Source organism: Caretta caretta, chromosome 10, assembly GCF_965140235.1.
Source record: "Caretta caretta isolate rCarCar2 chromosome 10, rCarCar1.hap1, whole genome shotgun sequence".
Taxonomy (NCBI): Eukaryota; Metazoa; Chordata; order Testudines; family Cheloniidae; genus Caretta; species Caretta caretta.
Genome location: NC_134215.1, coordinates 13719452 through 13734672, shown reverse-complemented (window position 1 = coordinate 13734672; position 15221 = coordinate 13719452). Strand labels below are relative to the sequence as shown.

Genomic DNA, 15221 nt, shown 5'->3' with positions numbered 1-15221 from the left:
CCAGGAGACTCCAGGCCAATCCTGGAGGGTTGGCAACCCTAGCTACGGGGCAGCCTTTATGCTGTACTGTGTCAGGACAACTACATTGCAAATGCTGTTAGCCCCAGCTAACACATAGGGAAACTGAGGCAGGGAAGCTATCAAATGACTTGCCCGAGGCCCCATGGGAATTAAACCCAGCAGTGCTGGCTCCTCGCTATGCACTTTAACCCCTGACCCATGCTCCCTCTGTAAGCCCCCTATCACTCTCTCGAACTGTCTCTGTGGCGCGGGAGCGGCTTGCTGGGCGAGACCCACCACAGCCTCAGTGTCCATGTCCGCCAGAGCCCCCTGCCAATAAAGTTTCTTGCATGTTGAAATTGCCGTAAAGCATGTGTTTACTGCCGTGAAAGCAGCTGCCAGCAGAGCAGAGTCCTTAGTAACGGGCCGCAGCGGGGGGTCTGAGCCTCCCTAGCGACGCTCCAGCATGGCCGAGGACGGGGCTCTGGGTGACCAACGCCGGGTGGCGGAGGTGGTCCAGGCGCTGGGCCGGCACCTGGGCAGCCTGCAGGAGCCCGGCCGGGATGCGCGGCTGCGGGCTCTGCGGGCCATCCGGGCCGAGGTGCAGGAGCGGCCGCTCTCGGCCCCGGTGCTGCAGGAGGTCTTCGCCAAGCAGCTGCTGCGGCCGCTGGTGCGGTGCCTGGTGGGGGATCCGGCCGAGCGCTGCCGGGAGCTGGCCGTCCAGCTCACCTACCACGGCCTGAGCCACAGTGTCCGGCCTGCTGAGGGCCTGCCCTGCTTGCTGCCGGCCCTGGCCCAGCGCCTCAGCCCGCCGCAGGGGCAATCGCAGGAGCCCTGCGAGGAGCTGCGCCTGGCCCTGATCCAGCTCCTGGGCCTCGTGCTGGAGCTCTGCGGGACCGCCCTGGCCCCCTACCTGCCCGAGGTCATCCACATCCTGCAGGCCACCCTCCTCGACCCCTACCCCGAGGTCAAGCGTGAAAGCTGCAGGTGTGCGGCCGCCAGCGCCAGGGCTATGCCAGGTGGGACCCGGGGAAGGCAGCCACGGGGAGCTGCGGGTGCACAGGGTCCTGCGCTCGGGGTTAGTGATTGGAGAGGAGAGAGATGGTGGGGAAGCCAGGGAGGATGAGGGATCTGCAGGAGCATTGTTAGTGGCCCTGACTCAGATGAAGAGGGTGATCTGGGGGTGGAACTCAGGGTGCCGGGCACCTGGCTGGAGGAGTTGCAGGTATGTGGACAGTGCTGCTCTGGCCATCCTAACTGGGGATGGGGGAGTAGAGGGCAGGGTAGAAAGAATGGGACCAGAATTACAGGGAACAAGCTGCAGCAGGAGGAGGGTGCTGGGATGGTCATGGGACTGGGATGATAGTGGCAGAGATGCAAATGTGCTGTTAGCCCAGTCTAACACACTCTGCCAAATGAGACCATATATATACATAAACATAGCTATATAAATCAGATTCATGTCCAGAAGGTGCTATATAAATGCAGGGTGATGTTTGCACAAGGTCTGTTGTAAGCATACCTATAAAGACAGAGCTGAGCTTTCTCTCTTTTTCCTTTAACAGAACACTTTCATATGCACTCAGAATTTTTAATAAAACCCTTAATGCAAACAGTTTCACACCAGCACTTCCGAGTCCGTGTTGCTGTGATTCAGGCCACAGGAACGGTGATACAGTTTGGCAACGGAAAGTCTGTAGATGATGTTCTCTCTCATTTGGCCCAGCGACTTTTTGATGAAATTCCTCAGGTAACTGTACTTTATTTTGTCTAGATTTTTGCCTCGCCTTCATTAACATATTTCTAGGAATAAAAATAATGTAATAAAAATATCTGTTCACTACTTAATGCCAATTAAATTGTTCTCCTTGCTTCATTAAGATTTTCGGCTTCAGCTGAATTTAAGTATTTGTATATTAATGTATAAAGTTGACCAAGTAAAAATTAGCCACCAAGGAGGGATCCTCAAAAATTAGGGAGGATGGCATGTTCTTGTGAATAAAGCTGTAATACTCAACTTTTGTGGGGAGGGTGTGTGGTCTAGTATCAGAAGTTCCGGATTGTGTTCCAGTTTGTACTACTCCTAGCTACATAACTTTGGAGACGTCACTTAGGGCTAGATTTTTATGGGAGTTAGGTACCTAAATACTTCTAAAAATCTGGTCCTTTGGCTCTTTTGTCCCTCAGTAATATGGGTATAATTGAAGAGAACTCTTTTTGGTTTGTTTATGAATGTCTCTCCAGGGGCTGACAAAAATCTTTGTAAAATCAAAGGGATTTGCAATAATCATTCAGCACAATAGTATTTAGCAGATAGGAAATTTGAAGACCAAGTAAACCAGAAAATCTAAAGTGTTGGTTGACAGAGATGAGTGATAGCGTTTATGTTCTCCCTGCAGTCTTAGGGCTTGATCCAGTAAGGGACTGAGCTCTCTGGCCTGTTCCAGCAAAACACATATGTAAATGTTTAAGCGTATGATTGGTTCCATTGACTTTTAATGGGATTATTCATATACATAAAGTTAAGCACACCCTTAAGTGCTTGCTGGATTGGGCCAGCTAGGGGGAACGCAAGTATTTTAGGTTAAATGGAGTTTCATAAAATCTAGATTTTACCATATCTACATCGCATGTGTTAGGCTTTGAGAGCCTTGCTTAAAATGTGCTGTATAAATGAAGAATTATTTTTTTAAATATTTTTTATTAGTAGACGGTGCCATGTTTTTACCTCATTTCATAATGTACTCCCTCTAAGAACTACTGTGATTTAGAATGTGTCGGACTTTATCCACCATTTAAATGGAAATACAGTATGGCCTTGTCTACACTGCCACTTTATAGTGCTGCAATTTTCTCGCTTAAACTGCAGCAGTGCTTAAACGTTGCTAGTGAAGACATACCCTATGTTGGAGCTGTTTACTTCAGGGAATGATGAGCTAAGATAATGGTGATCAGGACATGCAGGCAGTCTACTCCTATAGTTTGTGTGATTATTTTTTTCCCCGCTCAAAGCTTACTTGTCTTGTATGAAAGTTCATTATTTGTGTGTGTTGTTGTTTTTTGTAAATAGATTTGATAAATGACTCTTCTAGACACTTTGCTAAAGTTTACTCTAAGGTTTTTGTTTTCAAAGTTCTTCCCTTCATGTTATGGGACTGTAGGAAAATTTGCAGTGTGTTGTTTCTCTCACCTTCCTAGGTTCGGCAAGCTGTTACAAGTGTTGTTGGAGAATGGCTGTTGCACCTGCGGGATAGATATTCTTACTTTCACAAGTTGATTCCTTTGTTACTTAGCAGCTTTACTGATGAAATGCCTGAGAACAAGTAAGCAGAACAAAGGATCCAGTTTTTATAGATAACTTCGTATTAAAGTACTTCTGCACTCAGGTCGGAGTTCAGGAAAACGTCCTGCTCTTCTATTTAGCTGATTTGCTTATTTCTACACACAACTTTTCAGTCATTTTTTTTGTTATTGCTGCATTCAAATAAGTGTGATTATAAAGAGGGTAGAGGAGGTTGTATTCTTCTTCTCAAAGCAAAAGGGTTTTTTCCCCCAGCTAGTTGAGATTCACACTGTTTATTTCTGTTGAACTGAAGCTTCATTTTAAAAAAAAAAAAAATTTCTGGCCATTACAGTTGCATAAGTGTATCTGAAGTTAGTGTTTGTCCCAGTGTATTCAAAGAAGTCTTCCAGTTGAGTGTAGAGGGGATTCTTGTTTTCCAGCAGTCTCATTTAAAAATGCATCCTTTCTGTATGTATGTAAAGATGGGTGGTTCAAACACTTTGGTTTTATACTTTAGGCAACTGGCTGTGAGTTATTGGAAGAGGATAGGCTTGCAGTGGGAAAAAGAGAATGAAGAAGACCTTAAGGATAAGCTTGACTTTTATTCAGCACCATCTCATTATCCTGAAGGACGTGAGTATTGTAGAAAAGCACTCGGGATTGAAAATAACTGGCTCGAGAAGCTCCTCCTCAGTATATATGTATGCATAAAAGATATTAAGAAAAGGGAAGAGGATGTGAAAAATAAGTACTTGAAAGCAGTTGAAGCAGTCATAGTTGTCTACGGGACTGATCTTGTGAGGTGCTGAGTGCCCTCAGCTCCCACAAAGTTAAATGGGAGCTGAAGGTACTCAGAGTTAAGCTCTATGTATGTATTTGCTTAAGGGTAGGATTTTCAGAAGCTGTTCAGCATTGGTTTCAATGAGAGCATTATGTCAATGGTGAAACTCTCATTGACTTCAGTTAAAGCAGAGTTAGGCCTACACTGAGTGCATTAGAAAATTCCATTTTAATGAACTTCACCTCAAACTTTACATAAATCTTACTTACAGCTATAAAGATTGTACAGAATTGGTGCAAGTGCACAGATAGGCTTCACAAATTTTCTACAGAAGTTATTTTTCCTTTTTCCCCCCAGTAAGAAACATCTAGGCGTTTTTTGTTTGTTTGTTTCCATGGAGAAACGTATCAGCCTGAATTAAAATATAAACAAAACAAAACCATATGACTTTGTAGTGGGTTAGCATTCATAGGTCATGCAGACTTCATTAAAGAAACTTCAACAATTTCTTCTTTGTTCTGTATTGATACATAACTCATTTTTGTCAGTCTCTCAAGTGTTCTATTGTAATATATGTCTTCGCAACATTCTATTGGTATTTCTTACAGTTAAAATATATTGGTCTACCAAGAGCTATCATATCTAATGAAAACTAAACCATTAAATTATAGGCTCATGTACACATACTTGTGCTAGCTCTGAAAGCTAGCATGAGCATAAATAGCACTGTAGTGATAGCATAGGTAACGGCAGTGAAGGCATAGATGAGCTGTGCCAAGTACGTACCCACTGGTTTCAGGTGGTATTATACTCAGTACGTCTCAGCCTTGACTCTGCTGCTGCTACCCATACTGCTGCAACTACACTGCTACTAAAACTCATGCCAGCTCTCATCAAACTAGTGCAAGTTTGTATACATGAGCCGGGGAATCACATCTCTAGCTCATAGTGCAGACATAGCTATATAGCAGCTATGGGTTATTGTATTCAGTTTTCCAAGTCATCCACAGTATTGAATTTTTCTAGCATGAATGCAATCTTTCTACCACTGCCCTAGGCTGTGATACTAAAATGACTCCTGGATGCCAACTCTGTATGTAAGGAAGTTAATCTGGTTTATTGAATATACTTTCTTGGGGGTGTGCGGGGGTGTAAGTATGTATATATGTGTGTGTGTGTGTGTATATATATATATATAAGATAGATTTGAATTATATGGTTTGAGCCAGATATGAGGTCAACATGAAGTAGTTTTCAGACTTGTCAGTCTGTATGACAAGTGCCTCAACCACTGCTGAACAGTAGCTTTCTGATATAATGGGGTTTGCCATTCATCACATAGCCAACTCCCCCAGGGTAACAACTTAAATTAGTACAAGAGGAAGAAAGAAAATGCAACAAAGACCAAGCCTGGTGTATTTGAGCATTTCCAGTAATCTAATTCTTGCATGATCCTCCAAACAAGAGTGTCCATACTGACTGGTCACTAGATGTTATTTTAGTTAACATCTATGAAAATTTAAGTTGGATCTTGTTCACTAAATAAAAGGTACTCTGTAGAAGAGTGTTCAGAGAGGCACTTAATCCAGCCTTCGGAATTCCTATTCCTCATCTGCATTTCTGTCTCCTGTTCTCCTACCTTTTCTACTGCTATTCATCTGTTCAGACTTGCATCTCTTTTCTAATTAGTTACCATAATCACTGCCTTAATCAGCTGTAGGGATCCGTTTACCCTCTCCTCTGCTCCCCATTTCTTACCTTAATCAGCCTCCAGAATTTTGGTTCCCCCATCTTCCCTGAGCTGGAGGAGGAGGAATCTGTTAATAATTGAGAATATTTCAGAAATACTATACATTGCTAGTACCTTTACTCTGACCACTGCAATCATTGGCAGAACATGCCCACACTCTCAAAAAGAAGAGGCAGTACCTGAAAATGAGAATATATAAGTAAACTGTACTGTTAACCTTAAAATAAACAAAACCCAGATTGTGTTTTCACTAGAAAGGAGACTTATATGCATGCAAAACGTGGTTGGGAAATATCTACACTTCAGAAAAATTTAGGATTAAAGTCAGAAGATAAGGCCATAATTATTCTTGGCACATCTAGGGGTCAGAATGCACAACAGCTTGGGCTGATGGCTAGAATTAATTCATAAATAAATATAGACATTTCCATCTTCTCCTAAAACAGTGTTATCCTAGACACAGTTTCAACCTCTGTTAATATTTTCCTATACTATAGGAGCCATTTTCTTTTCTTTTTTTTTAAATAAAAACAAATCCCATCCACTAGTTGCAGTTCAATGAATTTAGAAGTCGTACTGCTCCTTCTCTCTCCTAGCGGGCATATGATTATATGTATATCCACAGTATTGCAGCTCTGTTGCAAAATTCAGATTTATTGAATGGCGTCATTTCAGGTTTCCTGTAACCTAAGGAGTCATATTTTTCCACCTGAGTCAAAGCCTTTTCTGTTGTTATCACAAATAAAAGTAGATGATGAGGGATATAGCCATATAGGGCTAAATTGTGATACCTTTACTCACATTTGCTAGTAATTTACCCTGAAAATAGTCCCATTGGCCTCAATGGGACTTCTCATAAAATAGCCTCTCTCACAGGGAGTATAAATTATCATAATCTGGCCCAAAATAATTGGCGAGTGGGATAGGACTCATTACTATTTGCAGTCTCTGCACACTGCACATTGAAAAAGGGATGAAACGATACTGCAATCTCCTCCACTCAGCAATAAGATGGGACTGGATGACAGGGCATTGATCACTTGGTAATTGTCCTGTTCGTTTTCCCCTGAAACATCTGGCACTGGCCACTGTCGGAAGACAAGATACTGGGCTAGATGGACAATTGGTCTGAACCAGTATGGCCATTTTTATGTTAAGCTGTTTTTAAGGCAGAAACCATGTGAGGAGAGGGAGAAGAGATGAGAAGGGAGGGTTGGGGAGAGAGAGACCCTGAGACATTAAGTTCTTCCTGAACAGTGAGACTGAGACACAGCATTCATGGGATAGCATGAAGCACCCAAATAAATTTAATGGCAGAAAAGCTTGCATCAAAATTATATTAAACTTCTAAGCAGATGTAAAGTCAGCCGGCAGAGGGGGAGAAAATGGAAGCAGTTAAGGGAAACTACTTTACCTTCCCTATTTTCCAAGGAAAACTAGGTGGGCAACAAAGGCTAACCACTTCTTTGCGCCATATTATTTATACGTGGCTTTAACATTTATGTTGTGGCATGAAGCTTGTTTCCTGTCTTAGGTTTGTAAAGTTAATGTTTAAAACTATGCTTATGGATATTGGTGAGAGAGAGGGGGTTAAAGTGGGTAATTTATTGATTTGTACACTCAGATTTAACAGAACAAAATGCTCTTATGGTGTGAAAGAACAAGATCATGCTTGACTTTTCCCTACCTGCCAGTCACGTCACAGAATCCCCAGCAACAAAATCCTTTCGATGACAGTGGGTTCCGGAGTCCTTTCTCTTTTGAAATTATATTTTTGTTAAAATTGTTTTACTTGGTAATGCTTGAATGAAAGGGGAAGCACGTCATAATAGTAACCGACGTGACATATCTGCTTAGCCTTCAAGGCAGTCAAGTTGATCTGTTGTTCGTTTTTATTTTTTCTTTCTGTGACGTAAGTTATAAAATTAGCTTTGGGATATGTAAATGGTAAAAAATGCCTTTGCTTCCTCTAATGATAAGAGAAATATTTGTCCTGTCACAGGCTGTTCATATTAATAGATGGTCAGCCTCATGAATTTTTAGATAATCACCCATCATTCATATATTTCCTTTGTAAAGATAATGATAGGTTTTTAAAAATATCTGCAATGAAGGCTGAGGGAAAATTTTGCCCTTTTCATGAATGTTGTGATCGGTATTCTAAATGTAAAAGAGCATGCTAAAGCAATCTTAGTAGTTGTGAAATAATGATGCTGTTTGTTACCCATATTAAAATTAGAGTAGGACGGAGGAAGAAGAAGGTTCAAGAAAAACAGAAACTAGTATGACTTCTCGTAATTGATTCTAAAACGTTTTAACTTACCTTTGGAAAGGAGGATTGTCATGGAAAGGAAATACTTTATCCTCATTGTTATAAGTAGTTATTTGTGGTATGGTATTGCCTTAGGCCCCAGTTGAGACGAGCCCTATTATGTTAGGATCTTTACAAACACATAGGTTACAATATAAATAGACAAGATATACAAAAGGTGGGTGAAAGGATGTTATACCCTTTGACAAAGGGGAAAACTGAGACACAGAAAGTAAGTGACCTGTCTCAAGTCACATAAGCAGTCTGCAACTTCCTCACAATTCTGAATGAAGGAGCTGCCACCAGCATGAAAGGTGACCATACCTCTGAAAGGGTACTTCCATTGGTAATAAAAGCAAATGCTTCCTCCGTGAATTTTGTCCATGCAGAGGCCATTGCCTACTTTGCATTACAGCACATCATGGTCAGCACCCTATTGAGTATCTGTGGGTACTTTGTTATCGTCCAATGGTTCACGAATCAGAAAAGAAACTATAACCATGACAGCACATCCTGCCTATTATCGCTCTGTTTCCAAAAGCCTGATGAGTCTGAATAATTCTCCTCTTGCTTGCTCTCTTAGTTGAATTTTGTATGGGCCTTGAGTTTTTGGAGTTATTACATGTTATCTCAGAATATAGTCAAAAATGTCCTCCAGAGCTAAAATGAATTGTATCCATCGGCTTCTGTTTTCTTTTTTTGTCCTCTGCCTTCTCTTTAGCACTGGATTCCAAAATCTCTTTTCCTGAAAACTTAAATAAGTGAAAGTGAGGCTATTAAATTTTTCTTCGAAAGCATTAAAAGCATAGTAAGGTTTCTTATCCTATAGTTAAGCAAGGTGTCTCTGGAATGGGTCCCTTTACACTACTCAGTTCCTCTGATATGTTGATAGTTTTCACATGAAGAATCTAGGAATTCCTTGAGGAAAAATAAGTTGCTATTCTAGGAAGCATTACAGCCACTGGAGACCTCACAGAATCTGCACCAAACTCTTGAACCAGATCAGACTTTGCTACAAATGTTTTCATCCCAGATTACTGTTTTTAGGAAATAACCTCCTCCTACACCACTTGCAATGTCTTCACAAGTGTTTTATATTCTAGAATGGGTGGTAACACATCTTTAAAATGTCAAGATCAGTGAAGATGCACCTTCAAAAATTGGTACTAAGAGCAGTTCACCATTCAATATTGGCACCGTCTACATTACTGGTCCTGTTTCCAGGACCTTCTTTGGTGTCCTCTTCAGTGTTGTATTTACCTACACCATTTTCAGATAAGGTGCAAATGCAGGCATCCCCTATGAATTAATGCATATCATCAGGGATATGTGTTACCATGAGTGCGATTGATGAGGGAACAGCAAAGCTGATCGGTTTTGGTGTTCCTACCATGAAAGATAAAACATACCACAAGAGGGAACTTTGGTGCAACGTATTAGTTAAAATAACATATTTGTTAGTATTTAATTGCATCTTTTTTGAATATGTTTCTAGTGGAATTATTTTAATGGAACTTACCACTGGTAGGAAAGTGAGCTACTTCATAAGCCAGTCTTTGCTACAGAGCTGTGTGAGACAATGCTCTGATAAAAGCAAAGTGCTTCGCAATTTTGAGCAAACCGCCCCAACGCTGCCCAGTTGTATCCGTTTTTTTAAATTCATCTTGCTTGCTAAAGTTCTGCATTAAGTCTTCAATGAAAAGATTAATAGATAGTTGCAGAGCCTTCTGAGGAAATTACCTGGTAATATTGTACTTCAGTCCCAAGAAGTTAATAATTACTTTAAGATTCCTTCCTGCCATTTACTTTTACTGCCAGATTGCATCTGATAGTGTCTCTCTAGCTATGCATGATAAAAGAGAAAAGGATGATTTACCACTGAGTCTTACCTGTGTCTTGAAATAAGATTAGGAATTTGTGGTGTCTTGTTGCAAGTTTTATATTTATCTATGTATCTGTACCATCTGTTTTATATTTCAGTTTCTGGTATTTTAAGTTCCATTTTATTCTTTGTGATTATGTTTTAACATTTGCGTCTATTTGCTTCCTTTTCAAAACATATTATAAAAAGAATTCCATGATAATGAGTGATTCATTGTAAATCTATATTTCAGGATCTAGAATTCCTTCTTTTCCATTAAGGGCTGTAATGCATTTTCCTTAACCACCCTTTTGTACTTGCAAGCTAATGAACCTGACACCTCAGCCTTACTGTGCTTTGATCTCATGATGATAGACACTGCGGGTGGGGCGGGGGAGTGAAGGCTGCCCTAATATTCAGTGCCATCTATACAACTGAATGGTTTTCCATTGAGCAACCATTGCCTTGGGATACAGGTGCAAACAGTTTATAGTGAGGGGGGGAAATTCTTTGACAGCAGGTAGCTACAGGAATTAAATGTCTGCATTTGAACATCTGAAATGAAGGAACTATTGAAAAGGAATGGTCAGAATCCTTTTTAAAAAAAAACCTTCTGCCTCAGGTCAAATAGAATGCCACTCCATATTTGTTGTCTCAGGCAGATTTCCTCATTTGACCTTTGCTATTCACTGTCAATTCTTATAATCCAAGTGCTCTCTTCCATACACAAAAGAAGCAATAATCAAACATGTCTTATGTTTTAAAGAATTTTATTTTAAATAGTTACTTCATAGGCATTTTTTTACCTTGTGTCAGATTTCAATCTTTTGTATATCCAATGCTGTTTACCTATGATCAGATTTTTTATTTATTTATTTATTTTATTTGAGCATGAGCTTTTGTGAGCTACAGCTCACTTCATCGGATGCATACTGTGGAAACTGCAGCAGACTTTATATACACACAGAGATCATGAAACAATGGACACAAATCAGATGTCAAGAATTATAACATTCATAAACCAGTCGGAGAACACTTCAATCTCTCTGGTCACGCAATCACAGACATGAAAGTCGCTATCTTAAAACAAAAAAACTTCAAATCCAGACTCCAGCTAGAAACTGCTGAATTGGAATTCATTTGCAAATTGGATACTATTAATTTAGGCTTAAATAGAGACTGGGAGTGGCTAAGTCATTATGCAAGGTAGCCTATTTCCCCTTGTTTTTTCCTACTCTCCCCCCCCCCCCCCCCCCCCGGACGTTCTGGTTAAACTTGGATTTAAACTTGGAGAGTTGTCAGTTTGGATGAGCTATTGCCAGCAGGAGAGTGAGTTTGTGTGTGCGTGTGTGTCCCTGGGAAAAGGGGGGGGGGTGAGAAAGCCTGGATTTGTGCTGGACATGGCCCACCTTGATTACCATGCACATTGTGTAGAGAGTTGTCACTTTGGATGGGCTATTACCAGCAGGAGAGTGAGTTTGTGTGGGGGGGGGGGGTGGAGGGTGAGAAAACCTGGATTTGTGCTGGAAATGGCCCAACTTGATGATCACTTTAGATAAGCTATTACCAGCAGGACAGTGGGGTGGGAGGAGGTATTGTTTCATGATCTCTGTGTGTATATAAAGTCTGCTGCAATTTCCACGGTATGCATCCGATGAAGTGAGCTATAGCTCACGAAAGCTCATGCTCAAATAAATTGGTTAGTCTCTAAGGTGCCACAAGTACTCCTTTTCTTTTTATGAAGTACAAGGAGGCACACTCGCCAATTCCTGCTGTGTTCTGACACCCTGAAAAGAATATTTTTTTTTCTTTTTTGTAACCTGTATATAATGTTTCTCATGCTATTTCAAAATTTTCTGACTGCTGTGTGCTGTCTCAATTGTGTTTGAGCCAGGGACACCACCAAGCTTGTTTTGAAAAAGTCCAGCTTTTCTTGTTTTTCTTTTTGTTTGTTTGCTTCCATTTGATTTTTAAAATAACAGTAAAAAGGAGATTATCTCTTTGTGTCATATGCTTTGAGATTGGCTAAAATGCATTTGCCATGTTGGGCGGTGAGCTTCTTATTTTCCTTCCTCTCTCCTTTATACATTTTTTAAAAAATAAATCATGTAATGAAAATACCAACTTTCCAATGATATAAGTGCTTTGAGCTCTACTAATGAAAATTGCTATATAACACCAAGGTGGTATTAATATTACTTATTAAATAACTACATTTTCAAAGTGTTAAATGGAGTTTAATAGCATTGTGCAATTAAAAAGTCAATGACAGGTTTCAGAGGAACAGCCGTGTTAGTCTGTATTCGCAAAAAGAAAAGGAGTACTTGTGGCACCTTAGAGACTAACCAGTTTATTTGAGCATGAGCTTTCGTGAGCTACAGCTCACTTCATCAGATGTTTACCGTGGAAACTGCAGCAGACTTTATATACACACATATTCTCTGTGTGTATATAAAGTCTGCTGCAGTTTCCACGGTAAACATCTGATGAAGTGAGCTGTAGCTCACGAAAGCTCATGCTCAAATAAATTGGTTAGTCTCTAAGGTGCCACAAGTACTCCTTTTCTTTTTAAAAAGTCAATGGCATTCTCCCAGATAAAGCCACATACAGTGCTTTGAATCATGTACTTCACATAGAAGCAAAAAAGACATTATTTTTGTTATGAATCAACACCATTAACCTTTTCTAAAATTTTCTGTGAAGCATTTGTAGTGCTTTTACTGAACTTTCCTTCTGTTTTTTTGTTTTTGTTTTGTTTTTTTTCCCTCTCCTCCTAGTGGTTCGACCAGAATTGGGATGTCGGGAGCTTGTTACAAGAAACCTCTCCAAAATTCTTCCAGGTCTCTGTCATGATGTAACTGACTGGGTTGAAGGCACAAGAATAAAAGCATCTCAGCTTCTGTTTATATTATTGCTACATGCAGAGGATCACATTACACAGCACATGGAGCTACTGCTTAGAACTTTGTACCGAGTATGCTTAGATGAAGAGAATAATGTGGTTAGAAATGTGAGTTTGCCTTTTTTAGATATCTACAATACCCTAAATAGAGACCCAATCTTAAATAGTCTTGAGTGTATGGGGCTATTTCCTTTAGTTCCCAGTGAAGTCCAGGGGAGGAGAGGGAAGTGCTCAGCACCACGCAGGATTGGGTCCATGTGGCTAAAATTAAACTATTTTTAATTAACTGAAAATAAATTTTAAAATATTTTACTTAACATGTTGGGAAAAGTCCTCATCCTGTAATTGAGCTCAAAGGAGTATTTGGCACACAAACAACTAACAACATGAGTGAACTGGGCCAATAATTTCTCTCCCCTCTCGTTTCTTTTAAGGGTCCTAAACTCATGAGTTGCCATCTCACTCTTCCCACAGGATATAAAATAATGTTACAATTGCCACTTGTTAATAGTGCTTTGAATCTCATTTCTCTTTTATAAAATGTTTCAAAGAAATACTGTTATGGGAAAAGATGATGCTAGTGATTCTGTTGAACTCAGTGAGAGTTTTGCCAGAGTACAGATGCATGATCAAGATCCCCAGTAGTTTTAAATGTTTTTAGGGAGCATGTTAAACATTTTGTAGATTTTTATGTGTATTTGTTAAAATAAATTTTATTTTTGTATGATTCATGTGAAGACCAAAACTGAGACTATTCAAATAGTTTTCACTTCTTGTGCCAACAAGAGAAGCATTAACAGCCTCTTAAAAATCATAAGCACCAGATTTAAGTGTAAATGCCTTGGGGCAACAAATTCCATTTTAAAAATATGTGAAGTTCATGCCCTTTCTAGTTAATTTCACTTGTTATCTCTCAGCGCATAATCTAACCATAACATTAAGGTATGTTTATTTCATATGATAGCCATCAGTGTTCAGATACATCAGTTATCCAAGTAAATGCTTCCTTCCCACTGTTGTGTTTAGACAAGAAATAGAACACTTTTTCTAATAGATTTATGTAAGCCAGTGCCTTAAAATACACAGTTCTTATTGATTTTTATCAACAGGCAAAACTCTCATAGATTATCAGTCACGGCTGCATTTACAAAATAATTAAACCAAATTTTTCAAAGGGTATAAAGGATGGGGTTTTTTTTATATAATTTTAACAATTAAATCTCATTCCTGTTTGTTTATTTTACTGCCACCGGAACACACAAAAAATAAGCTGTAACAAAAAGTTCCATTGCCAGTTTCCAATGTTTGTTACTTCCACATTGCCTGGACTATCCGCAGCCAGTATATGTCAACAAAGGTTGGTTTTCCAAATCAAGCTTCTGTATGGGATAGTGCTATTATGGAAGCCAAATGAAGTCTGGATTTCATTTCTTATCCTTACTTCTCTCTACACCCTCTGCATTCCTCCTCTTCTCACAGACTGCACCCTCCTCCCATATATCAGATTTTAGATCTCTTCATAGCCATTCTCCCTGATTCTACTCCACACGTGTGGTCCTGAGCCAGAGCACTTTAGGCTGAAGTTGATTCTGTTCTCACAAGCTAAGCAGAGGTGCACCTGATCAGTACTTGGAGGAAGAAAACTCAGAATGTTTTAGGAAACAGTACTGGTGATTCAGTTAGGGGCATTCTCTGCCCTGTGAGTCATCACTGAACCAATGCCCGAGCATTGGGTTAGGGGATTCTAAGGGTATGTCTACACTGCAGTTAAACATCCGTGGTTGGCCCATGTCAGCTGACTCGGGCTCAGGCTGCGGGGCTGTTCAGGTGCTGTGTACACATTCGGGCTTGTGCTGGAGCCTAGGCCTTGGGACTCGTCTGCATGCCAGAGAGGGATACATAGTACTTGGCAGCCCTGCTAGCACCGCGAATGAAAGATTGAAAGGAGCAGGCTCTTTCTGTATGGAGTACACAATGCTATCACTAGGCTGCCACGTATACTTGACTCCTCTGCATGCCAGAGAGAGATACAAAGGTGCTTCTCTAAAACACAGTTTTGAGAGGAGTGTGAATGCAACAAAAAATGGATTACTTCTTTTTTGAGTTTTGTTTATATATATATATATATATATATATATATATAAATAAATGAGGGTAGGGGGTGTGCCTCAGACCAGTTTTCGCAGGGGTTGGGGGGACCCTGAACCAGGAAATCTGGGACATCTGGTCACCCTAAGCTAGAGATCTATTACACTGTGCTTTACAACTTTCTCATGAAAGTTTGAGTCTGATGCTGAGAAGGGTGCTTACATGCCTTATTATGAGCTTTCTGA

At 40.3% G+C, this 15221-nt stretch overlaps 1 protein-coding gene across 1 annotated transcript in view; it reads left to right on the top strand.

Annotated features, from left to right (window-relative positions):
- Window positions 1–380: 380 nt before the first annotated feature.
- The window catches only part of DNAAF5 (dynein axonemal assembly factor 5), a 42883-nt gene continuing 28042 nt past the window's right edge, over window positions 381–15221 (top strand). Inside the window, exons 1-5 of the mRNA XM_048866957.2 lie at window positions 381–1019; window positions 1566–1750; window positions 3199–3323; window positions 3801–3916; window positions 12764–12996. Of these exons, the coding sequence (XP_048722914.2) occupies window positions 467–1019; window positions 1566–1750; window positions 3199–3323; window positions 3801–3916; window positions 12764–12996 (1212 nt within the window). The 5' untranslated portion in view covers window positions 381–466. The remainder of the gene's footprint in view (window positions 1020–1565; window positions 1751–3198; window positions 3324–3800; window positions 3917–12763; window positions 12997–15221) is intronic.